This window comes from Lactuca virosa, chromosome 1, assembly GCF_052849685.1.
Source record: "Lactuca virosa cultivar CGN04683 chromosome 1, Lactuca_virosa_CGN04683_v6, whole genome shotgun sequence".
NCBI classification, from domain to species: domain Eukaryota; kingdom Viridiplantae; phylum Streptophyta; class Magnoliopsida; order Asterales; family Asteraceae; genus Lactuca; species Lactuca virosa.
The window spans coordinates 48865826-48891335 of NC_136426.1; the positions used below are offsets into that span (position 1 = coordinate 48865826).

At 32.6% G+C, this 25510-nt stretch overlaps 4 protein-coding genes across 12 annotated transcripts; 3 read left to right on the forward strand and 1 right to left on the reverse strand.

Moving 5' to 3' along the window:
- The first annotated feature begins 318 nt into the window (after window positions 1-318).
- LOC145123685 (E3 ubiquitin-protein ligase SIS3-like) lies at window positions 319-3596 on the forward strand. The gene is made up of 10 exons (XM_079058919.1): window positions 319-584; window positions 679-717; window positions 1052-1118; window positions 1203-1276; window positions 1441-1579; window positions 1675-1767; window positions 1857-1931; window positions 2147-2266; window positions 2581-2694; window positions 2941-3596. The coding sequence occupies exons 1-10, from the start codon at window positions 556-558 to the stop codon at window positions 3394-3396; spliced, it is 1206 nt and encodes a 401-aa protein (XP_078915045.1). The 5' UTR covers window positions 319-555; the 3' UTR covers window positions 3397-3596.
- Window positions 3521-5738, reverse strand: EMB1687 (ribonuclease P family protein / Rpp14 family protein). 8 transcript variants are annotated; one of them, XM_079059347.1, is made up of 5 exons: window positions 5610-5721; window positions 5402-5421; window positions 4103-4303; window positions 3841-3978; window positions 3521-3755 (listed from the first exon to the last, which is right to left on the reverse strand). In XM_079059347.1, the coding sequence occupies exons 3-5, from the start codon at window positions 4278-4280 to the stop codon at window positions 3610-3612; spliced, it is 462 nt and encodes a 153-aa protein (XP_078915473.1). In that variant the 5' UTR covers window positions 4281-4303; window positions 5402-5421; window positions 5610-5721; the 3' UTR covers window positions 3521-3609. The 8 variants fall into 8 exon arrangements, with proteins under 8 accessions (XP_078915473.1, XP_078915221.1, XP_078915177.1 ...); XM_079059095.1 differs by having other exon boundaries at window positions 5344-5421; XM_079059051.1 differs by having other exon boundaries at window positions 5344-5427; window positions 5610-5713.
- A 149-nt stretch (window positions 5739-5887) lies between these two features.
- Window positions 5888-9577, forward strand: EX2 (UvrB/UvrC domain protein (DUF3506)). The gene is made up of 11 exons (XM_079058823.1): window positions 5888-6302; window positions 6822-6938; window positions 7017-7082; window positions 7169-7275; window positions 7372-7453; window positions 7530-8228; window positions 8316-8442; window positions 8523-8674; window positions 8752-8826; window positions 8923-9015; window positions 9135-9577. The coding sequence occupies exons 1-11, from the start codon at window positions 6003-6005 to the stop codon at window positions 9234-9236; spliced, it is 1920 nt and encodes a 639-aa protein (XP_078914949.1). The 5' UTR covers window positions 5888-6002; the 3' UTR covers window positions 9237-9577.
- An 8686-nt stretch (window positions 9578-18263) lies between these two features.
- On the forward strand, window positions 18264-24195 carry LOC145124224 (CASP-like protein 4A3). 2 transcript variants are annotated; one of them, XM_079059572.1, is made up of 3 exons: window positions 18264-18788; window positions 23475-23610; window positions 23829-24195. In XM_079059572.1, exons 1-3 carry the CDS (start codon window positions 18313-18315, stop codon window positions 24021-24023), a joined length of 807 nt encoding a protein of 268 aa, XP_078915698.1. In that variant the 5' UTR covers window positions 18264-18312; the 3' UTR covers window positions 24024-24195. The 2 variants fall into 2 exon arrangements, with proteins under 2 accessions (XP_078915698.1, XP_078915637.1); XM_079059511.1 differs by lacking the exon at window positions 18264-18788 and adding an exon at window positions 21910-22703.
- Window positions 24196-25510: the final 1315 nt, after the last annotated feature.

A 25510-nucleotide genomic window follows, 5' to 3' on the forward strand; every position in this document is an offset into this window, starting at 1 on the left:
AAAAATTATTTATCGAAATAAAATAATTACTACTCAGAAAATATTCATTGCTATTGTTTTGTATGGGCATACGGCTAGCATATAAATATAGATACATTGTTTTTTTTTATTATAAAAATTAACTCTAAAAATTGAAAAGAAAAATCGAATAATAATCTCCATGGAATTTTTTGAAAATATAAATGGCTTTCTAAAAAAATATAATAATAAAATCGGATATTAACCAGTAAGTTTTATCTTATTGGCTTTATATTTTAATAAAAATGTCGAATATAATCACATAAATAGCCGATAATAAAAGAATTTCAGTGAAATACGTTGCCTATTTCTCTCCATTAACCTTTTAACCCGAAGCATATTCCCCAGCTTTCTCTATGCTCAGCTTTGATCGTCAATTCTTGGGAATTTCAGTCGCGATAAACTTTTTTCTAGCTCGATTGTCTTCCAATCCACTGATTCATTTCTTAGATTCACTTCTTTATACCTTACAAATGAGGTTTTTTATTCAATTTCTGGCAGTGAAGCCTAGGTCTTGCCGCTAGATTATCTTCTTCCATGGCGATCAGAGGCGTACACTTCAAGTGGTACGTAATCCTATAGTAAATTTCATCATACACATTCTGCATTTTGTTGTTTTGTTTTCTGGAAAAGAGTCTGGTTAATTTGTTAAATTTTCAGGTACGATGGATTCTTCCTAATAATGCTTGCGTTTAGTATGTATCCTTTTGTATCTTAAATGAAATTCGGAGTGAAATGTTATTTTTATCGACGTATAATATGTTCGAAGGTTACATCGGAAGGAGTGATTGAGTATTGATTTCTGTTTATCCTCCGTGCGGATTCGAACATGTAATCTTCATTCCACTGGTAGTTTAGTAGACGCAAACACTTGCATTTAATCTGCGGTGCACAATAAATTTACAAATTGGTTATACTTAAGGAATGATTTAAGGCTAAAAACTTTTAGACAACTGTATTGATTAGTTATGTGATGATTAATATACTTTTTCAAGGATATTTTGTTGTTTTCTTTGCGACTGTAATCAAACAGAGTTATGGTTCTATTGAGTTGGAGGCGCTACTATCTTTGTAAATTTCCATTGCATCTGTGGATAGTGGTGGGTAAACTTGATATTGTTTAGTTAAATCTTGCTTAATTGCAATTCTAGAGCCTGATTAATGTCTTTGTTTATTTGGATTAGGTTGATTATAGTGCTGTCTTTGTTTTTCGCCTGTTAATGTTTGTAGATAATGGTCTTGCAGCTGGAATGGGATTGTAAGTCCTTCTAACTCTCAGCAAATAATATTATTTCTAAATTACTCAACAGTGATAACTGTAAAATTTGATATCTCAATGCTATGCATTAAGGATAACACAGCTTAAAATCAAATTTCTCAATCTTATAGTTGATATTTCAATTCTTTTTTTAAATGATATAGGGATTTTGGTCGAAGGCAAAGAGATGTTTGTTTTTATGGAAGAGTAGTAGTTCTATCAATTCTGTATGTAGTGCTGTATCCGTTTCTTTGGGCATGGAGTGTTACAGGATCTATATGGTTCAATTATGCACACGCCTGTGTATGTGCGTTGTTTTTGTTTCTTGTAATTAACCAGTAGGATCCATGTTGTTGTAAATAAAACTTTTAATGGTTGTTTTTTAAAAATTCTTTCAGCTACCTGAAAAGAATCAGAAATGGGGCTTTCTTGTGTGGTTGATTTTCAGCTACTGTGGACTTGTCTGTCTTGCTGTCTATTCAGTAAATAAGGTATAATCTAAACTCCTATTGTTTGTGATTGATTTTATTTTAATAAAACTTCCATTTTTTTTTTATAAATTCTCGGACCTCTTGTGCAGTGGTTAACAAGGAGAAAAGCTCATTTGGAACGTGCTCAACAAGGGATCCCTATATCCGGTGTTTCAGAATATGGGGTAACCTCTGTTGTTCTTTTTATATTGTCTTGTTAATATCTATATAATTGATTGTGCTAGATTCTTTTTCTTGGTATGTTCTTGTCTAAATAAATTGGGTCGTTAAACTATTAGGATATTATGTTCAAAATCTTATAGTAAGATATTTATCCTACGTTTCTTTGTTTTTTTTTTGACCCGGTCAACCCTTAAATACCAAATGTATATCTTTCCAGGTGTTGGTGGATATGATTCGTCTACCAGATTGGGTATTTGAAAGTGCTGCTCAAGAAATGACAGTCATGGAACAAGATGCCACTCCACATCATCCAGGAATTTACTTATCTGATGCTCAGGTTACAAATAATCTAGAACAAAAAACCTTATTTTAATCCCATCATCTTATTTGGACTGCAATCATGTATCAAATGAGTTTGGAAGATTCTACACAATCTGCATTAGTTTTTGTGTTAAATTCAAGAAATAGCAACGTGCCTTCATTGATTTGTCATCTTACTTTCATGTCTTCCTATTATGGCATTGTACTTGTAAAATGACTAAAATAAACCCCATATATGAAAGTACATTCCTATTTCTTGAATTAGGTCTTATTTTGTTTTGTCTTTTAGAGTGGCTCACGAAATATCCATATCTCCTTTTTGTCATGTAGAGGCAAGCAGTGGAGATATTAATTCAGGAACTTCCACTATTCTCTTTGAAAGCTGTTCCAACTGACTGCAGCGATTGTCCAATTTGTTTGGAAGAGTTCCATGTCGGGGATGAGGTAGCATCCCTTCTTATATTTGGGATTAAATGAGCAACACACTTTCATTGATTTGTTTATTTCATAATCCTACTTTCATTTCTTTCTATTACAATCTTACACTTTGACACTTCTATCCAATTCAATGTCATCCAAAGACAAAGCAATTTCATTATTGCAAATCGAATATAAAGAAATGAAAGTAGGATGCTATTTTTGAATTTATCCTTACATTTTTTAACATGTTTTTTCTAACATGAATTTCAGGTTCGTGGGTTGCCTTGTGCTCACAACTTCCATGTGGCATGCATTGATAAATGGCTTAGTTTAAACATAAAATGCCCTCGATGTCGGTGTTCAGTTTTTCCCAACCTCCAACTTCATGATCTGCCAAATATACCACCCGATCCCAACCGTTCATCAACAACTTATCATTCACAAACTCAACCTATCAGCCAAAGCTACCTTTCCAGAATGCAGAGCTTTCTCATGCCAATCCGTTCCGGAAATGCAACATCCTCCTCCACCACCACCAATTCCGGCCCTAGAATCAGTAATGATTCCGATGTTGCTTTGGAAATCCATTGTGGGAATGAAGCATCCGAAACCAATTCCGACCCTGGAATCAGTAATGATTCCGATGTTGCTTTGGAAATCGCTGAAAATGGAGGCCAATCATCCGAAAGGCATGATGTAGACGCTAGTAAAGAGCGTGTACAATGACCTTTTTGGGTAGTCCTTATAGAGTTGCAATTTTAGAAACAATTTTTTCAAAGGTATGTTTTTAATTACTAAATAACCCAACGGTTAAACTTAATAAATTTAGCTATAAAGGAAACATGTCGCCAATTTAAAAGTATACATCGTTAATTTAATCATAGTTTTTGTAAATCAAATACATAGTCTTTCCTTGACTTTCTCTATTAAGTCGTTCTTTCAGTGCTCTAACATCTTAATTCTCTCAAGATTTTGCATATGTTTGTTCACATCTTCTGTTCTGGGAATCCCACAGATGATCTTCACTTTTTCAAATATCAAATCTTCACACTTTAAAGCTGCAGATTTACAGGCCCTGATATTTCCTGATTCAGGAAAACCATAATAAGAAATGTTACTATTAATACATCATGAGACAACTGAAGCTCATCAAATGATTAAATGACTCACCACTAAGATCCAGTAGATTGAAAACCACAGGGCAATTTCCAACACTCCTGACCATTGTAATTGCAGCCAAAACTTTTTGATGTTCATCCCTTGAAGCTCTTATAATGCACACTTTCGTGATCGGATTCACATATTTAACTGCATACAAATACACGAATTTAAACAATATATAAAATGTTGCTTTTTGTTACATAACAAGTTGTTATGCATTGAACTAAGTCTGATAACAAGGGGACAAAAGACGTGAACGCCCTCCTCATACCTTGTAATGATCCTAGTGAAGAGGCAAGACCACACTCGCCAAAGTTGAGGAGAATGCTGTCTTTGATTGCTTTTGAAACATTATGTTGGCTAAGAATGATGGGATCATCTTTTGAAATATCTTTATTTGGATCCACAGACACCTCCATCACCATGTACCTATTTTTAAATCCCACCATGATGATTTCTCAGCTTCTTAAACCTACAAAATCAAACCAAGTTTAACCACAACTTCAGTTCAAAGTTCAAACTAACAGTGGTTTTTTGCAACCACACAGAAAACAAATAGTTACATACAAAGTCGTAAATGTTCAGAAAGGATTTGCTACGTTCATCCAAGAACAGATGATGCATAGCTAAAATATTGAACTCGTTAAATTGTTTGTAAACAAATATGAACAAATCAGCATAGAGGCATGACTACAAACAGTTGGCATGCTTTGCTTGGGTATGATAAATTCAGAAACAGGAAACATAGATGCAACAGCAAATAGCAAAATATGAAATTGATTTGTGCTATAAATTGATAATTGGCAACATATGAAATTCATTTGTGCTACATTGTGGCATAAAACTCATTCATTAACATGTGGCATGCATACATAAAACATAAAACTTGAGATGAATTAGTTATGGTTTATGGATTAACACATCAACAGATGACATACATGCATAAATGTCAAGTTAATGTCAAAACTAAAAAAATATTAAACTATTAATCAAGCTAATGTAAACATCATTTATCCAAACAAAAAAGAAGCTATTTTAGTCCTAGTCCCAAACTCCCAATTACTTGACATTACTTACAATATAAACAAATGTGGATATGACCTAAAGATTAAACGTTCTTGAACATAAAAGGGACATTTAGTATGAAACAAATCTCACCAGAAACATTCTCTACTTGTAACACCTGTCCTAAAGTTTAATGAACTGTCAATTTTTTTATCAACATATTTAGGCTTTTTTTACCTGAATTTGCACCTTTACTTACAATCCAATTCCAGTAGATAACACTATTCACTTTCTGTTACTTTACCTACTCTAATCTGTTCTTCAGGATCAAAGCCACAGGTTTGCTCGTGGCAATCTTTATGATGGTCTAAAACAGTCTAATTTCAGTAAGTAAGCTCAAACACTCATCAAAGCAAGAGGATTACTCATGCGTCTTGAAAGACTAGAACAAATCTATAAATACAGACAACACAGATGCAAAACATAATAGAATTGCAACGAACTCACTTAGGAATTTTCTCGAACACCTAATATGCAATGCAACGTCTGTATGGTGAAAGGATACCTTGTTACCTGGTTGAATCACTGATACTAAAACAATGAAAATCACGATTTGCTAATGTCAAAACTCAAAAAGAATCAATCCAAAAAAACAAAAATGAAATCGCAGTAGCAATTTAAAAAATAAATAAATAAATAAATAATAAAAAATAAAAAATTTGCTGGAAAGATGAAAAAAAAAATGACAGAAAAGAAGGAGAAATCGATAATACCTTGTACCTGGTGATGGTGAGAAGGTGAAATCGCATATGCTGGAAAAATCGGAGGCAGTCGTTGAGATGATTCAGAAGTCGCAAAACGTTATTTGCTGGAGATGCAAGGGCAAGAGTAAACTCGTCTTTTTATGCTTTTCCCTCCCAATCAAAATCATGTCATAAAGGGGTTATTCTGGAAGACACAAAACTATAGGGGTCGATTGTGATATATATGATCAAAGGGGAGCCCACGGTGGGCATGTTGAATTTGTGAGAGTGATCAGTTTTGTATATTATCCGGCGATTTTATCCACACACCCCCTGACTCCCATTCTCCACAAACCCTAGAAATTTCTCCCAGAAGCAGTAGAAAAAGAAGAAGAGAAGACAGTGCACAAGTGCGAGGAAGATATGGCGGTTGCGAATGCTTATTGGGCTACAGGAACTTTAGTCCCAAATATCCCCCAAATCAGACCTCCTATATTTTCTTGTTTCGATTTGTCTGTTGCCAAGAAATCTTTCAGTCTGAGGTTCGTATCGGGTTCGTGTAATGCTCTAAAATCTTCGCCAATTCATACCCGTTGCCATTGTAGCAGCACCAGCACTAATTCCGATCATGCCAGTGCCACCTCTTCGGATTGGGATTGGAATACGTGGACTCGTCATTTCTCCGAAATCGAGCTTGCTGAGCGTTCTGTTTCTCTTCTTCAGGTGTGTTGATATGTATACTTTTGCTGTTGGTTATCCGCCCTATGCCCGTTACACTTGCTTATCGTTGTTGAATTGTCAATATTTTGTTGTATGTGGATTTGATTAACTGAAGATTAAAACTATCATGTGATGTTTTAGTTCGGAAAGGTCATCTCATATGGCTAAGGATTTGGAAATTATACTTTCTAGTTCATTGTTTGTTAACTCCCATGCTCATTTATTAGTTCCCTCTGATAGTCCTATGATTTGGGTGTTTCTGTGTGATATAGAAGTATATGTTAGTTTTAGCTTTTCTGGAGCTTGCATTTGACCATGGTAGCATACTACATGTCATATGATCTTTTGGTTCTTAACTGTGTCTGTTTCAAGTTAGCATTTTTCTTTCATCAAGTATGGTTAAATTTAAAACTTAAAAGGATTAATGATTTCAATTGTTGGTATGTTACAAGAAAATGCATGGTCAAAAGTTTGATGTTTTACTCATTCATCTAATTGTAAACAAATTTCCATGGTTTGCAGTTTCAACTTGAAGAAGCAATAGAGAAAGAAGATTTCCAGGAAGCTTCAAAGTTGAAAAGAGCTATAGCAGAAGCAACATCCAAGGACAGTGTTGCAGAAATTATGTCTGAGTTGAAGGTCAGACCAGAGTCAAATGAGTAAGAAAGTTATGAATATGTACAAATCTCTGGTCCTCACTGGTCTATTTCTTTGCAGACTGCAATCCATGAAGAACGTTATCATGATGCTTCAAAGTTGTGTAAAAATACAGGAAGTGGGCTGGTAATATTATTCAGCTCATCTTAATTAAGGCCACTAATTAAGATTAGTTTATATCATAATTAATAAATGATCACTAACACTTTCAGGTTGGTTGGTGGGTTGGCTACTCCAAAGATTCTGATGACCCATTTGGAAGACTTATACGCATAACACCAGGTGTAGGCAGATTTATTGGCAGAAGTTATAACCCAAGGTATAATTATAAGAATGTTAAAAAAAACACAGTATTTTTCTGCATTCAATTCACATAATATCTACAAACTACAGTGGTGATGTTTGTATATTATAGACAATTGGTGTCTGCATCTCCTGGAACTCCACTTTTTGAAATTTTTGTGGTCAAAGAGACTGATGAAACATACAGCATGCAGGTAGGTAACTTACAAATCATAACATTATCTTGATTTATCATCTCTTTTATAATTAATATTCTTTTCCTTTTCGTAGGTAGTGTTCATGCAACGAGCCAAATCAAACAACTCAAAAGCCACAGCTACATCCATGAAAGGGACATCAATGGCAGATATCGAGAATTCGTCTGTAATCGATGTGAAAGTGAATGAAGAGAAGCCTGGTAAAAATGATGGAAAAAGTATAAATTTTGAGGGAGACACCGAGGAAGGGATAAGAAGCGTGTTAAATTTTCTTAAAGACAAAATTCCCGAATTAAAAATAAAAGATTTAAAGGTTATGAAAGTGGATGTTGAAGAAGTAATGGCAGATGATGATGATGATACTGTGAATCAGTTATTACAAGAAGATGATGAGAAAACAACTTCAGATGAAGAAGAAGAAGACTCTGAAGACGAATCTGAAACAAGCGATCTTGATCTTGATGTGGGAACAAACAATGATGCAGCAGAAGATGGTCAAAGTTTAGACATGAAACTTTTTGTTGGTGGTGTTTTACACAATAGAGAGGATACGCCCTCGAAAGATGAATTTGTGCGCGTTCCTGCTGAAATAGAAGAAATGGAAAAAGACTCATTTGTCCTTCATGTCCCTGTTAAAAGTCATGATTCTGATAGCGAAGAAAGCATTGCATCTAAAGTCAAAATGGCTGCTATCGCCAGTCAAGGTGTTTCTGAACTTATGCCTCCTGATGTGGCCAAGGCTTTATGGAGTTCTGATAAAGTTTCTAGAAAGGTAAGCCTAGAATAGATTACTGAATGAGACTAAATGACCATTTTACCCTTACATTTCAAAGAGAAGTAGATTGATATAAAAGTGTAGGTGTCAAGGGATGTTCGTGAAATTGTCAAGTTTGCGGTTAATCAAGCAAAGAAGCGTGAAAAATTGTCAGAGTATACAAATTTCAGTCGGATCACCACATCCAGAGGGGATCTAGATCCATTTGATGGTGAGTCAGAGTCTCTTTCTATCTTTCAAAAATGTCTAAAATACCCTTTTGTTAAAACGGATTGGTTTTTATATAAATAGGTCTTTATGTTGGTGCATTTGGGCCATATGGTACTGAGGTTGTGCAATTAAGGCGTAAATATGGCAACTGGAGTGGTGCAAATGATGTTGAGTTTTTTGAATATGTTGAAGCTGTGAAGGTGACAGGCGATTTAAATGTTCCTGCTGGCCAGGTTTGTAATTTTTATATTATTCTTGACTAACTTTTTTATATATCTTTTTGTTCTGTAATTGACCGTTTTGACCTTAGGTGACATTCCGTGCCAAACTTGCAAAAGGGAGCCACTTTTCAAACCGTGGGATGTATCCAGATGAATTGGGAGTGGTAATTGTGCATATACATTTCTGAATTTTAATCACATTAAGTCAAAACAAAAAAAAAAAGTCAAGTTAATTGGTTCAAATGGTATCTTGTTTTTAGGTTGGAAGCTACAAAGGTCAAGGTAGGATTGCTGAGTTTGGCTTTAGAAATCCAAGATGGGTCGAGGGCGAACTTCTCCAACTCAATGGCAAGGTGAATATCATATTTTCTGACACCAAACATGAAATAAAATAAGTGAAAAAGTTGAATTTCATTTTCTCCCAAAATATATTTACATTACATAAATCAAGAAATTTATTACTTTTTGTCAGGGTATGGGACCATATGTCAAAGGTGCTGACCTTGGTTTCCTCTATGTTGTCCCTGAGCAAAGTTTTCTTGTGCTATTTAACCGTTTGAGACTACCAGAATAAACACCATGGCCTCATGCTGCTAGTTTTTGATGAGAGGTACCCTACCCTACCCTACCCACCCACCCTACCCCACCCCCATCCACACCCAATCAACAATGTAGCTACTAAAACTTCTTTTTTCTTCTCTAGTCATACGTGTTAGTATATCTTAAAACGCATATATATATATATATATATATATATATATATATATATATATATATATATATATATATTTCATATAGAGAATATAATTGTTGGCCTGAAATTTACTTTAGATATTTTGACATTTGTGTTTGATTGAGATTGTTGGTGGGATTTCTGGGTCCCACGGATTTTATTTAACAATGAGTGTTGCATTATTAGAGGGTTTTTTTTTTTTTTTTTTTTTTTTTTTTTTTAAAGTTGATATGATCATGCACAATTGTAATTTCTATGGAAAAATAGCTTTAAGGAAAGGGAGAGATGGTGGGGTCATTGGTGTGTTTTTTTTATTGCCTAATTCTGCATGCTGATATGTATCCAATTAGTGATTATTTTACTACCATAGGTGTGGTGTATTCTTACTTGATTTGCTTTTGGAGTTAAAAGCAATAAAGATAAAGGGGCAGGTTTTGTTGAACAAATGGATCTTTATGATAAAGTAGAATAAGTGGATGCTGATGCTATCTTTTTTACTTGACACAACAAAAACAAATTCTGGGAATTTTGTTTTTCAGTAATAATTATAACAATAATAAGAGTAAGTAATTATAATACAATAGTACATACCGTAGTTAGGAAACAGAATAAGGGGATGCTTTTGATTTGATGCTATCTTTTCGTAAGTTTTTTGTTGCTTTTTTACTGACTTAAATTTTTTAAAACCAAATTATTTTGGAGGAAACAATAGCAATAATCTTTGTGTATATGTGTCATCTGTATAAAGGGGTTGTGAACCCACACTTTTTGGATAAAGTGTTATCAGTAATTGTGAGATTTGTTGTAGTTGTTAATGGAGTTCAATTTAAATTGATGTCTTGTCTATTAACCATGATTAAAGGAGCTTGTGAGATTTGTCGTAGTTGTTGGTATTTAATTAATAATCGCAAAATTTTGTTAATGGGATGTTTAGGTGTATGTTTGGAAACCGATTATATGATATTAAATGATCTATTGTATTAAAGCAGTCTGAATGGGATAGTGTCAAGATGTTCTTGTGTTATTTGAACTAATAATAACGAAATAACCATATATTTGATTGTTAAACTAATAACTAAAATGGTTTGAAAACACTTTTCTTAGAAAAAAAAAAGATGTCTTTTGTGAAGTGAGCAAAAGTTAAAATAATTACTACAGGTCTAACTTTGATTTACTATTTTGTAACCAATTTTATTGCTGATGATTTGCAATTATCTGAGCTTTTGATTTTGAAAAGTTTAAATAATTACTTCAGGTCTAACTTTCAGTTAACTATAAACAAAGCTGTTTTCAAAACATTTGGGTGTGGCTGTGTGTGGTACAAAACTTTTAGCTTTTAAGACTAAATTTCCTTTGCCAGCATGAAATTTATTTTTTATTTTAAACAAAAAACTTTGAATCTAAAAACTATTTCAATTGGTTTTTGGAAGGGTTTTTATTACTGTAGCACAATGAAGTTTGGTCATTTTACCTATTTAGTCATTCAAGTATTTTTTTTTGCACAATAAACCATTAAATTTAAAGTTTATCTATCAATTGCACAATTATATGACCTGATACATTTAGTGTTAGTTACTTTTAAAGTTTATCTATCAATTGCACAACTATATGATCTGATACATGTAGGGTCAGTTACTTTTATGATGTGACATTTTAAATTAGATTTCTTTATATCTTTAAGGACACCTAACTTTTGTATCAGTCAACAACAAACACTAACTCAAGACCTTTAACTCCGGTGAGAGAAGGGTGGTCGTGAACAAGATGCCAAGGGTTATAGGTGATCATATTGCAACGATGTTTGAAGATAAACAACCTAGCTTAGGGCTAGGAAGATGCCATTATGATTTTTTGTTTTTATCTTTATGAACCTGGGTTTGATTTTGGATGTGATCCCGATTTCTTACCTAATCACAATTCGAATTTGATGAAATTTGATGGTTTATGTCCGCAAACCCACATTACCATCTCAGAGCTTTCTTCCAACTTCGACTTTTCATGGCGTTGCACCCATGAATCCTTCTAGTTACGACAGAGGTCGCTCAACATCTTCAAAGAGGAAGCCTTCCTAAATACATTTGCACAAACAATTATGAAAACCCAGATTTTATACAAACACCAAAAACCCCAAAGTTCGTGATTGGCGACGATCACTCTAGGGCCAACGACAATTAAAGCATGAGAGAGGCTAGAGGAGGGGATAAGCAGAAGGGATCAGTGAAGATGAAGAAAAAGAGGGAATCGAATGCAGACGGGATGATAAGAAAGCGATTATCTAGGATTTTTTTTTATAAGTTCAAAATAAATAATTACCTATATTGACAACTTACTTCAATATCACATGTGACAATTAAGAATAGTAACTTAGAAACCGGTAAATATTGGAGTGGTTCCCATATATAACAGGTATAATGATACTTTAGGGACTAATTGCAAAAAAAAAAAAAAAAAAAAAAATACTTGAGTGACTAAATATATGAAATGACCAAACTTTATTGTGCTACAGTAGCATTTTCCTTTTTTGGAAAGTTGTTTTCAAAACATTAAGGATATGTTTTTTCACAAGATTCGTAACATTCGATTTCAGGTATGTTCTTGTTGGTCCTTTAAGTTTGAAATTTTTTGCGAAAATGGTCCCTCATGCGATGGGCGTACGTTTGGTATGCTTAGCGTACATGCACGTTTGGAGTCGGGGAACTTAACCACGTATGCTGGGCGTACATGGTGTACGTGGGGCGTACGGCAGCCAAGACCAAACCCTAATTTTTAGGGCATGAGCCCTATTTAAACATCATTATGGCATTTGGACACTTACCCTCATCAGCCTCCACTGTTCATTACGTCCCATTGAAGCCCTAGTTCATCCTTCAAGTGTTCTTGAGCTTTGAAGTGATTTTTGTGACATTTTGGTGTGTTTTCAAGAAGAAGGAACTTGGAGACCAAACATTTGTTGAGGTTGAGCTTCTATATCTAGAGTCTTCATCAACTTAGGGAGCTTTTGAAGATATAAAGTTCTTACCTTGATGATTCATTTGGATAGTTAGAGTTTAGGGCTTGTTTATGATCTTTACTTGGTCCTATGACTTCTCTTTGTGAGTTTGGACAACTCCAAGAGTTAGAGGTGTTAGATCTCCGTCCCTTTGTTGTTATAGATGCATAAGAATGTCATCTTGATGGTTGTTATGAGTCCATGCATGAATTTGAGTCCTTAATATTTGCCTTGATGGATAAAAATGGATGTTGGGTTCCATTAAGACATGCTAAGGGTTAAAGTTGCCAACTTTATGTATTAGAAGCTTATAATGGACAAGATCTGAAAGTTGGACCCAATGGCTGAAGGGATTAAACACTAAATGACTTAAGTTGGTAAGCATCCCAATACGTTGGGCGTACCAAGAGGTACGCTGCGCGTACTGGTGGTCGAAGTACGCCAAGCATACACTGTGTACGCGGTGCATACGCCTCTTAGTGGGCTTTTGGTTATCGGTTGGCTTTGGACATTTGAGCCTTAGTTAGGTGTTGGGCCTTGGCCTGTTTAAAGTAGGCGGGCCTCAGGATTTTTTGGTGGACCTTAAGTTGCTTGATTTGGGCCTTTTTGGGCCTTGGGGTCCATTATTGTGTTGTTGGGCCAAGTTTGGTTAGGCCCATTATGGGAAGGGTAAAATGGATTTTTATCTTAGGGGGTATGGATTTGGGATTTAGGGCCACAATTATAGTTTATAACCTATTTCTGATTAGGGTGATTTGTTTGTATTCAGTGTGGGATCTTCCGGTTCGGTAGCCGAGCATTTAGTTATTTATCAGCGGACTGAGGTGAGTTTTCTCTCAATGTATTAATGGGTTGAAGGCACCAAGACCGACCTATTCTCTGTGATATAGGATGCTAGCTATATATGTAATATGTATATGGAAGACCAGGATTTGGTCCCTGACAACTGTATGAAAGACCAGGATATGGCCCCTGGTATCTGTATGAAAGACCAGGGTCTGACCCCTGGCAACTATATGGAAGACCGGGATTTGACCATCGGCAGGAAATTACTTGTAAGACTATGGTTTGGCCCATAACACTAACTTATTTATGTTTGGTATGTGGTACTTGGGGAAACTCACTAAGCTTTTGCTTACAGTTTATATTTGTGGTTTCAGGTACTTCCGATACTAAGGGGAAGGGTCTGGCGTGATAGCACAACATTCTATCCTCACTATTTTCCGTACTTTTTGATATTGTACTCTGATGATTTGACATTGTTATTATGTGATGGTTTTGGAACAATGTGATGATTGTAACTCTTATTTTAGAATGAAAATTTTTATCATAATTTTTGGGTCGTTACAAGATTCTTGAGAGCTTTTGAAAACTTTTACCTTTTATAAAAAATCATTGGACATCATAAACTTTAAGCTTTTATTTCAAAACAAAAAACTATGAATCCAAAAACTATTTCAACTAGCTTTTGAGCGTTTTTAGCATTTTAAGACGAGTTTGACAAAACTAACTGGTAGCAAGAAGTTGGAAGCTAATAGCTGAAGTTGTAATTTTTATTTGTGATATAAGTATTTGACAAAAATAACTGGAGGCTTATGAAATGTGTAAAATTACATAAAAAGATAATTGTTTATAAAAGATAATATATAAATATATTTTAAAGGGCAATTCTAGAAATTAATTTAAAAAACTCAATAATTTTTTTTAAACGTTAAATGAAACATCTTTTAGATTTTGAACTTTTTTAAAACTAAAAGCTAAAAGCTTTTTACTCTCAAATTATGTTTTTTTTGCTTAAATCGAGCTTTTTTTTTTTTTTTTTTATTAAACGCTAGACGCACCCAACAGTCTATACCAAACACGCCAAAGTGTTTGGCAGAAATAACGAATAATTTTTCTTAGTTAAAAGCTTAAAAAAACTATATAAAACAATATGTAAATTATAATAATTAGATAATAGTTTTAAATTGTAATGTCATTAAAATGGTGTCATCTTGTTTTGGTGGGGGTTGTATGGTTGGTTGAAGTAATGGAAAAGAATAAAAGGGTAAGTGTTGTTTGTGTGGGCTTTATAACTCAGGGAGGCAAAGCTTAATCTCAAAGTAAATGTAGGAACACTTTGTACTACGTCTATGAAAGTAATGTGACCCTCCTTATCAATCATAAAGTACAAAATCATATGAACTCAAATATCAACCATATAATGATCGATGACATGTATTGATAATTTTAGTTGTAAGTTTTTCATATTTTTATTTGTTTTTAATTTTAGCTTTTAAAAATCGTTTATATTGATTAGCTATTTGAAATATTCTTACGCAAAACCAAAATAGAATAATCCTATATTTGAATTATTGTCATAAATATATTGGATGATGAAGTTGAGGATGATTGTGACACGAATATTTTGATAAAAATCAAAGTTTTTGGTTCTATGTAATATTATTATTATTAGACTTAATATATAGCAATTTTAATGGAAAAACGGATTAAAGGTCCATAGAAAAACCCCTTGTAAATTGTAATGTTTGATTAAACAAAAGGATATCTATAATCATTGATTTTTTATAATTTTTTTATCATATTAGATTTTCAATAAATTTAATTAACATATATTTATTATCATGAATCCTGTCAATATGTGTAAGGTCATGAATGATATGGCTTTCAATAGAATTTGGCTTCTGACATGTTGGACATCAAAACATCTTACATTTGGATTAGGAATAGCACCACATTACATAACTTAGATATGATATCTTGGATTCTTGGTGTTCTTCCCCACCTCTCCATCTCTGGAAATCTTTCTATATTCTTGCTAGTTTACAAAACATATTCCCCGTTCTAGAAAACAAACCTTGCCAATCGTTGATAATTTTAAAACTATATTCAAAATTAAGTAATCTATATATATATATATATATATATATATATATATAGTTAGGTTCAGGTGTTTAAAGTAATTATTGTGTTATTGTATATATAAATGTGGGCCAATCAAAATTTAAAATAAAAATAAATAAATAAATAAATAAATAAGGGTAAATAGGTAATTTAATAACTAGTTTCCACAAATAATATCCTATAATTATGGTAACCATTAACTCTTCTTAGCTGTATTCCTAGTAAATCGCAAGAAACATAGATATATTTATAACATTCAATCGACATCAAGATTCAAAACCCTAAATTGAAGCCAGTATCGTTTTTTCCTTCTTCACTTCTCAAATCCGATCGACACCTCCCAAAATCGCACCTCCTCTTCTTCGCGTCTCCTCGCTCTGGTAGACAGAAGCCAAATGAAGAAACAACGGAGTTTTGCTCGTCTCTTTCCGGCTGCGAGGTGTGATGTCCGGCTTCACAATGAGCGGCAGTGGCAAGGTGAAACCTCTGCGGCTTTGTGTTCGATGGGAACAACAGAGAAGGAAGAAAACGAGGGGAAAGGGGGGTCCGATGGCAACCATCTGTCGCAGGTGAGGACCTCGGTGGTGTTTGCTCGAAGATCACGATGTTTCCTTGTTTTGGCAGTTCCAAATCAACCACATGTAAAAATTTCTTTTTGGATTTTGTTTGTTTGTTTGATAGAAATCGTTAGGGTGTTTGCGTTTGCTGGGAAATCAATGAAAATGAAGGGAATTAGGGTTTGTTGATTCACAGGAAATGAAGAAGGAAGAAATTAGTTTTTTTTTGTTTTAGCAGCCTCTAGCTGCGTCAACTTCTGTTTCTTAGAAGTAGTGATGTGGGGGTGGTGTGGTATGAACAATTTCTGTATGTTGTTCATCCGAAATTAAAAGTTGTTTTGATGCACACCAAGCGCTCGCTAAAATGCTTCAACTGAATGGTATTTCTTCGTTTATAGTATTCTATCAGAAAAGAATGTTTTTTTATGATAATCATGAACATATTCTGTTAGAATGCCCCGAATTAATATAATTATTGGTAAATGAATTCCAAATCTATCATAATGGAATCACGAATTCCAATTATGCTGGAATGGAATATGGATATTTTTTCTCACTAATTTATTCATTGGATTTGTTTCCACAGAAGTTGATGCTTGAAGAACGGACCACGAAATTTGAACGACATCTCTTAGAAACATTATTCTTTTAGAATAAATTAGTGTATTTGTTAGATTTTGATGTTTTTTTCCCGATTTGAAAGTTTTTTAGTTTTATTCTATGACAATAAATGTAATTCTTAGCAATTGTTACATGTATTCTATAAGAATTAATATAATTTTTGTTTTAATTCTTCAATTGCTGGTTCGAGAATTTGTTATTCTACAAGAAAAATATGTTCAAGAATATTTTTATTATTTTATGGTTCAAGAATTTTTTTATTTTTGAATATATTCAAATATATCCTGTCAGCATGTCCGAATTAAAAACCTAATAATTCGTAAAATCAGATTTTTAAAATTAATAGAATCTATGATCCCTTAAAATATGCAAACTTCCTTTATTAAATCTATGTTAATTGACTAAAATACTCTTCTAGTTAAATTCGATGGTATTTTTCGATTATTTTTAATTCAATAATATGTATTAATCATTTTTCTTAAAATAAGTAAAATAACTGGCCCATATTTATGCATACAATAACACAATAATTAGTTTGAATAGAATAACCTAGGCCTATATATATATATATATATATATATATATATATATATATATATATATATATATATATATATATAAAATATTTTCATTCGTTTTGTTATTTTTAAATACATACCATATTTTCAAAAGGAAATATTACTTAACAATACCACCTAATAAGATAAATATATTAGCATATGTGAGTGAAACTAAATAAGTAGACCTAAATAAAGAGTTCGTATTTAATATTGTCATAAAATAAAAAGATAACTTTTTTTTTAAAGGAAGGCCACCAATGAAGCTTTTAGGATTCAAATCCTAGAACAATCCACTTTGTAGTGTTTAAATTTCAAATGACAAAGTAGTTAAAATAAAAGATAAAACTGGTATGTATATAAGGCTCGGCAAGGGAGAAGGTTGAAGTGTACGTAGATTTCCATCGTTATACAGTATATTTTTGTTCATTTCAAACGAGTAGTTTTTACATAATGAATCTATAATATGTGTTGATTTTTATAAGATGCTACATTATCTAAAAAAAGGATGAAATTGTGTTATACTATTATTCCTCTTTTAAAAAATCGAACTAAAATGAGTTATTTTTATACTTATTTGGAAAAATTATAAGAAAAGTCTCAGTATTTTCGGAAAAGTTTTACTTCAGTCTTAATTTTTTTTGAACATAAAAGTTCCGATTATTTCATTTTGGCTTAAATTAACAATTTTTTTTTCTTTTAACAGGAAATAATATATTATCGTGTAAAATCAAATAATCGAGAAAAAAATTACGACTAAAATGAAACTTTTCCAAAAATATTAAAATTTTTCTAACAATTTTCTTATTTTACCTTTTAGGACATTATATTTCGTTCTGGCCAAAAGTACAAATAACATGATACATTGTCAAAACTCGACTATAATGGTCAAATTCTGGTATGTTTAAGAATTTAACTTAAATCTTTGTCGAATTCTTCAAATTTTACGTAAGTTTTAACATTTAAAATCAAATCAAATTCATTTTCTTAAATATAACCTTGATAAATATTTTATACATATCATGAAATTCATGGTTGAAATCGAACATGAATCCTAATAAGAAAATAGTCAATCAAACTGTTGACTCTGGTCGTCCCAAATAATACAAAATTGAAACTAAAAAAAAATTACAAAAAAATTATATGCCAATAATTAAATTATTATTTTTTATATTTGGTCTTGGAATTTTTTTTTTCTTTTTTCCCTCTCTCTCCATCTCCTCTGGCCCTTTTTAAACTTGGAACTTCCTTTCAATTCTCTTCCCAGTTCCCACCACCGGAAAATTACCATGAACAATAAAAAAGACGCCAAGCGCCACCACGGTGCCACCACTAACAACCAATCAATATCCCACACCGACTCCCAGGACGACGTGTTCCACTCCACTAGCGGTTCGCCTCTTCAACAGGATGAATTCCCATCTTCTCCTTCTAAAGCCATCGTCGCTTTCGACAAGCCTCCGGCAAAAGCTCAGTTGTCAACAGTAGCTTATAACCGATCTGCGAGGGAGGAGTCAGTGACTGGTGTCAGAAAGGTAGGCCCCGGCGGTGTTGAAGAGGGAAACGGTGGTGCAGGAAGAGAGAGAAGGTCTAGCGTGGGTACGCTGGGATTGAGGAGGTCGAAAAGAGAAGTAATGGTTGACAGATCAGCATTAGGGTTTAGGGTATTGGAGTTGATATTAAGCCTGATTGCGTTCTCTGTGATGGCAACTGATAAAACTCAAGGGTGGAGCGGTGACTCGTTCGATCGATACAGGGAGTACAGGTATAATTCTTATCAAGAAACTTGTAATTACAGATTTTCATTTTATCTAATAATTAACCGAATTTGAAATCAGTTGGACACTTAGAGGAAATTGAGGCATCACAGGCAAATTTCATATAGTTCTAACAGATTGCAACATCATTTTTTAAGATTCATATAATTCTATTAACTTTTTGTTATAATGCATTAAACGCTAAAATGTTGAATAGAAAATTTCAAAACCTAATTTATAGTATATATTTAAGAGTTAAAAACTTTTATTTTTCTCATTTCAATTGCCATTGAACTTCAAATCCATTGAATGTTTATTGTGGTAGACTTTAATCGAATGAATGACTTGATTCACCCTTTTGGATGCTCTAAGGATAGTCTCAATTGGAACAAATAATTTATTTTTGTGATTATTCACCAAGAAATTGGCTCAAGGCCGGTATGTAGAGGCGTCTAAATTTAATAAATACGTGCTTACTTAAATTTGTAATTTTTAGGGTATCATATTCAATTTGAAAATTTGACATTTTGTCTTCGCTAAGGTACTTTTATATTTATACACATGAATATTAGGAGTTTTGGACATAACATGTTGCACTGCCTTTAGCGTGTAGGGATTGATACTGATGTCAACAATAATTTTTTTTAGCTATATGTTGTTTGTTGTCCCACTTAAAAACATAGGGACATAGTTTCACTTTTGGATAATTGTCTATGTGCAACATACGTAAATAAACTCTTCATCCTCATCATCAAAGTTAGTCGTAAAATGTTGTTTGGGTATCCAAAAAGGTAGGGAAGTGGTCTACTTTGTCTTGGCCTTATCTGTATCGGTCCATAGGGAAAACACCACACTACATGCATCAAGATGAAACGGGTATGCGGTTGTTCCTACTGTTGCGATTGTTAAACAAAATCGTGAATGGAGTTTGTGAGTATAATCATCGATGAGAAGGGGTCACCTATAATGTGGTCCACGTTTAGGGTTCTTAAGTTTGAAGGTAGGGAATATATCACGATGTTAACGAGCACGAGCACCGGTGGCAGGTGACGACATTAGTGACATACTTAGTGGTTAAATGGTTAAGTGGTTAGCCGGAAAGCTGAGCCTGAAGTTATTTTGTGTTGGTGTGTGTTTTTGGGTTGCCTGGTTTCCATTTCAAAAAACATTGGGTACGAAAGTGGGGGTAGAGATAGTGGCGGACCATCTTTTAATTCTTTTAAATTTAAACTATAAAATAAATTAAAAAAATAATAAAGAAGGGCTAAATAGTATTTAAACATCTTGCAAGGGCCAAAAACTCAACGAAAACATACAATGGGGACTGTTCGAGTTAAAAAAACAAGTTAGGAACTAAGTGCATAAATTATTTCAAACCATAGGGACCATTCATGTAATTTACTTTTAACTTTTATTGAAAGAGTTTGTATGAGATAGCGTTGAGATGTTCTTGTTTTGTTGATTTTGTACTTAGAGAGAACTTTAAGAATGGTCCTTATGGTTTGCTTTTTGTGGATAAAGTAAAAAAAAAAAAACTTTTAACTTGTAAAAATAGCCTATTTTTGTAAAGGTTTGGTTGTGGATTTGATTCCTAAACCTAACACCACTAACTAGAATCCGTTAAGTTCTTGACAAATTATCAATCTATCCTTATTTACGTATTTTTTTCGTTGTCTTTTATTATTTCTAATATATTTTTTCTAGATTAAAATACACAACTTCGTTTTCACTTCACTAGTGAACATCATACTACCGCCATCTGCTTCTTCTCTACCTCATTGCACCCCCACAGAAGAAGAAAACCATGAAAGTAACCAAAACTTGTTGTCTCATTTTCTACACGTAATATATATATATATATATATATATATATATATATATATATATTATCAAAGATTCACATAAATCTCACATCTATTATTATATATATATATATATATATATATATATATATATATATATATATATTATCAAAGATTCACATAAATCTCACATCTATTATTATCTATTATCAAAATTCGTAGGGGTAAAGGTTCTTTTTCAATGGTGCTATCTTAAACTACAAAAAACCCAAATACAACGCTAAAATAATTTTAGTTTGAGAAAACCACGTATATGACATATAGCATATGTTTGCAACAATTATAAACGGGGGTAGATGGTCGGAGAAATTCTTTAAAGCGGGAGATAATCGAAATCCCAGGCCAACGGAGGTAATGAGAATAGTATTTCCCTGCCACTTGCCACTTGTATCTGCTCTCACCAGTCACCACAACACCCCAAACTAAAAAGCACTTCAATGTCCTACTTCACCTCTTTGTCCCAATCTCTGTTTTTCTCTGTTCACTGTCTCTAGCTGCCTCCACCTACGATACACAATGAAACCTTCAAATAATATTATCTTTTAATGTTGAAATTTTTTTGTACCTTTTGCTAAAGAAAATACAAACAGTAAAGACTATATATATATATATATATATATATATATATATATATATATATATATATATATATATTTTTTGTAATAATAATATAATAAGCAGTTTGACTGTTTGGTAAATTTTTATATTTTAATAAACTAATATATGAACTGGTGAAAATACAATCTTCTGCAAGGTAATATTATTTTGTGAAATGAGCTTTTGCTATTTAGTAATCATTTTTATTTGTTAATGATTTGCAATTGATTATACGAGGTTATTATTTGATCCATAAATAATTAGAAACAATTTTTTGTCTAAATATTTAAAACTGTCTATATCTCCATTGTTAGATAACTGGTTTAATATATATTTTTCAGTTAGTGCCTTATATATATATATATATATATATATATATATATATATATATATATATATATATATATATATATATATATATAATTTTCATAATTAATTTAAATGGTGTCTTCTTATTTTGGTAAGGCTGTGTGTGCATATGTTAGAATATGATTGGTTGAAGGAAAAGAAAAGAATAAAAGGGGCAGCATTGTTTGTGTGGGCTTTATAAGTCAGGGAAAGCTTACTCTCAAAGTAAATGTTGGAACACTTTTTACTATGTATATGTGTAGTGGGACATTTATTTAAAATTTATCTAATGATTATATAAATTATATTATTATAAAGTTATAACAAATATTTTTATATTATTAATTTAAAATGATTTTTATTTTATTAAAGAAAAAAGTCATCAAACTGTCGACTCGGGTCGTCCCAAAGAATATAATTTGAAATGAAAAATTATTTATATGCAAATGATTAAATTATTTTTTATATTTGGTCCCAAACCCACACAAAGGTTTTTCTCCTTTTTCCCTCTCTCTCCGTCTCCTCTGGGCCCTTTTAAACTTGGAACTTCCTTTCATTTCTCTTCCCACCACCGCGGCAAATCGCCATGGACAACCACAAAGATGACAAACGCCACCACCGCACCACCACAAACAACAAATCAACCTCCGACACCGAAGAGTACTACTCTCCTGGTACTTCACCTCTTCAACCCGACGAATTATCCTATGCCCCTTCTAAAGCCATCGTCGCTGTCGACAAGTACTATACTTCCTCAAGATCTCCTACTTCGCACCATCAAAAGCTTCCTCAGACCTTAAATCTACAACCGCCGGAAAAATCTCAGTCGCCTACGGTAGCCTATAACCGATCGGCGAGGGAGGAGTCGGTGACTGGCGTCACGAAGGTAGGCCCCGGCGGTCTTGAAGAGGGAAACGGTGGTGCAGGAGGAGAGAGAAGATCTAGGGCAGCGACGCCGGGATTGAGGAGGTCGAAAAGAGAAGTGATGGTTGACAGATCAGCGTTAGGATTTAGGGTATTGGAGTTGATATTATGCCTGATTGCGTTCTCTGTGATGGCAGCTGATAAAACTCAAGGGTGGAGCGGTGATTCCTTCGATCGATACAGGGAGTACAGGTAAAATTCGTATGAAGAAACTTGGTAATTACCCGAATTTGAAATCAATTGGAACAATTTTTTATTTATATTTTTATTTATTTATATGATCATTTACCAAGAAATTGGTCTTATGGCTAGTTTAAAGAGTGAACTAAAAATAACTCTCTGTTTACTTAAATGTGTAATTTTTAGGATTTCATACTAAAACTAGGGGGTTTAAATTTGAAAATTTGACCTTTTGTTTTCACTAGGTCGAACAATTCTGCTCTAAAGTAGAAGGGATTTATTCTTTTTTTTTTTTCCCAAACGAATAAAGTGAGCAATAATTTTGCAAGTATACCTAAGGAATGCATCCTTAGTGGATGTTCTCCAAGAAAGGAGAATAATGGGTGCTTGGGTATGTTCTCAAAGGGATTCTTGCAATGTTAAAGAATCATGATTAGATAATTAGTTGTAACAAACTCTAAAAGTTATGGCTATTACTATATTAAGGTAATCTTACATTTTAAGTCATGGGTATTAGGACAGAACAGGTTGTACTGTTTTCGGCTTTTAGGGATTGAGACCGATATAAATGAGACAAAAATTGCAATATGTTGTTCCACCTAAAAAGACGGGACAAAGATTCGTTTTTGAATACTTGTTAGTGCAAAAGACTTGAATGTCCTCTTCATGGAAGTTAGCCCTAGAAAGTTATTTAGGCATCCATTTTTACAATCAATATCTTTAAAGTGTTTTATAATTGTTATTATTCAGTTATATCATCCATTCCCTCATTTGCTTGTGTAGGTATGTGGTAGGTGTGAATGCTATTGCGTTTGCATACGCAGCATTTCAAGCAATTGACATGACATACCTCTTAATTAATGGAAACCATATCATCTCATACTCTCTTCGCCCTCACTTTGACTTCCTAATTGACCAGGCAAGCACCTCAACCTCATCTCGTATTTTATGTTGTACCTGTGTAGGCCCACATGACAGGACATAACATAACAGATTGTACTGCATTTGGCCTCATGGGGCAGAAACAGGAGTTAGACTATTCTCATATCTCAATCTTTTGTCATGTCATGTCATGTGAGTTTTGTAGCTCAATTGTTTTGTATTAACTAAAAAACATAATTTATATTATGATTGTAGATACTTGCTTATCTGTTGATATCAGCATCATCTTCAGCAGCCACTAGAGTGGATGATTGGGTGTCAAATTGGGGAAAAGATGAGTTCACACAAATGGCAACTGCATCAATAGGAATCTCTTTTTTGGCTTTTCTTGCATTTGCACTTTCTTCTCTCATATCTGGTTATAATCTTTGTACCCAGAGCTCTCTTTGATCTTTAATTTCTCTAAACATATTTATCATCATCAGTGTTTTTACACGAGAATTAAATTGTAAACAAGTTGTATAGGTAAGAGGCAATGTGATAAATTATAAAAGAGTAGTTTATTTCACTTTTCAGGTTGTAAAAATGGTTATCTTAATGAAATAATGCAACCTTGAGCTGATTTTCTAGGCACTCTTGATTGTATATGCTAGGGCTAAATCGAAAAACAGTGACATACTTTCATTTATTTGTGTGTTATAACATCCTACTTTTAGTTTTTTTCTATTAAAGAAGGTCATCAATAAATGTCATATATTTTTTTTTCAAAAAAACCACTATGTTTTAAATTTATTTTTGTAAAAATCATTGTAATTTAGAAAACATTATTATGATTTTTATCACTATTATCATTAATACTCCGTATTATTTTTTATTTTTTTTGGAACGGCAAACGATAATATTATTTAATTGTTATTATCAATCTTCTCTTTTCAGTTTTGTTATTTATTGATTTTAATAATAATTGTTATTATCAATCTTCTCTTTTCAGTTTTGTTATTTATTGATTTTAATAATAATTGTTATTATCAATCTTCTCTTTTCAGTTTTGTTATTTATTGGTTTACTAAAATGGTTTGATTTTTCAGTTATATTTTTTTTTTCCTGTTGATCTGTTTATTTTTATTTTTATTAATTATTATTATGATTATTATTATTATTATTATAGTTTTATGGTTGTGTGTGTTCTATATACTTCTCTAAATAATTTGACCTTTTAGTTTTCCTGTTTTTCTTTTAAAAACAAATGTTTGGGATTCTAGAATTGTTCCGTTTTTTGTTTAATTTATTTTTAATTGTGTGTTTTCCATTGCCAACATTCTTAATCGAAATAACTAAACTTCATCTAAATAGTAAATAATAATAATTATTATTATAATAATATTATTAATAATTTTAAAATTATAATTCTTTTCGTAAATAAATTCAAAAGTTAGTGGTCTTTTTTGAAAATATTATATTTGACGGTAGCCCTGTCGAAAATACCCGATATCCGAATTACCCGCCCGATTTTTTCGGGTATCGGGTAAATTTTTTCGGGTAATCTGGTAACCCGGTTTTTTTTCAGGTCGGGTAAATGGTATGTTTGTTGGGTTTCGGGTATACCCGAATTACGCGAATTATTTTAATTTTTTTTCGTAGAGCTTGTACTCTGTAGCAGGTATTTGATCACGCTTAAACTAACTATCATTATTGTAAAACATGAATCTCTTTTATTATGACAATATGACACTAGCAATATTAAAAATAATTTTTTATATATCATCATGTTCTTTAAAACTTAACTGTTTTCTAGATTATAGTTTTTATTGCAACTAACAAACTCATTATCTTGACGAAACTTCAGAACATGACAAAACTTATGGCTACAATTATCTTAAACATTTTAAACTTTTAAATTAAGATCTTTAAGTATTTGTTTTTTTAACATCTTATTA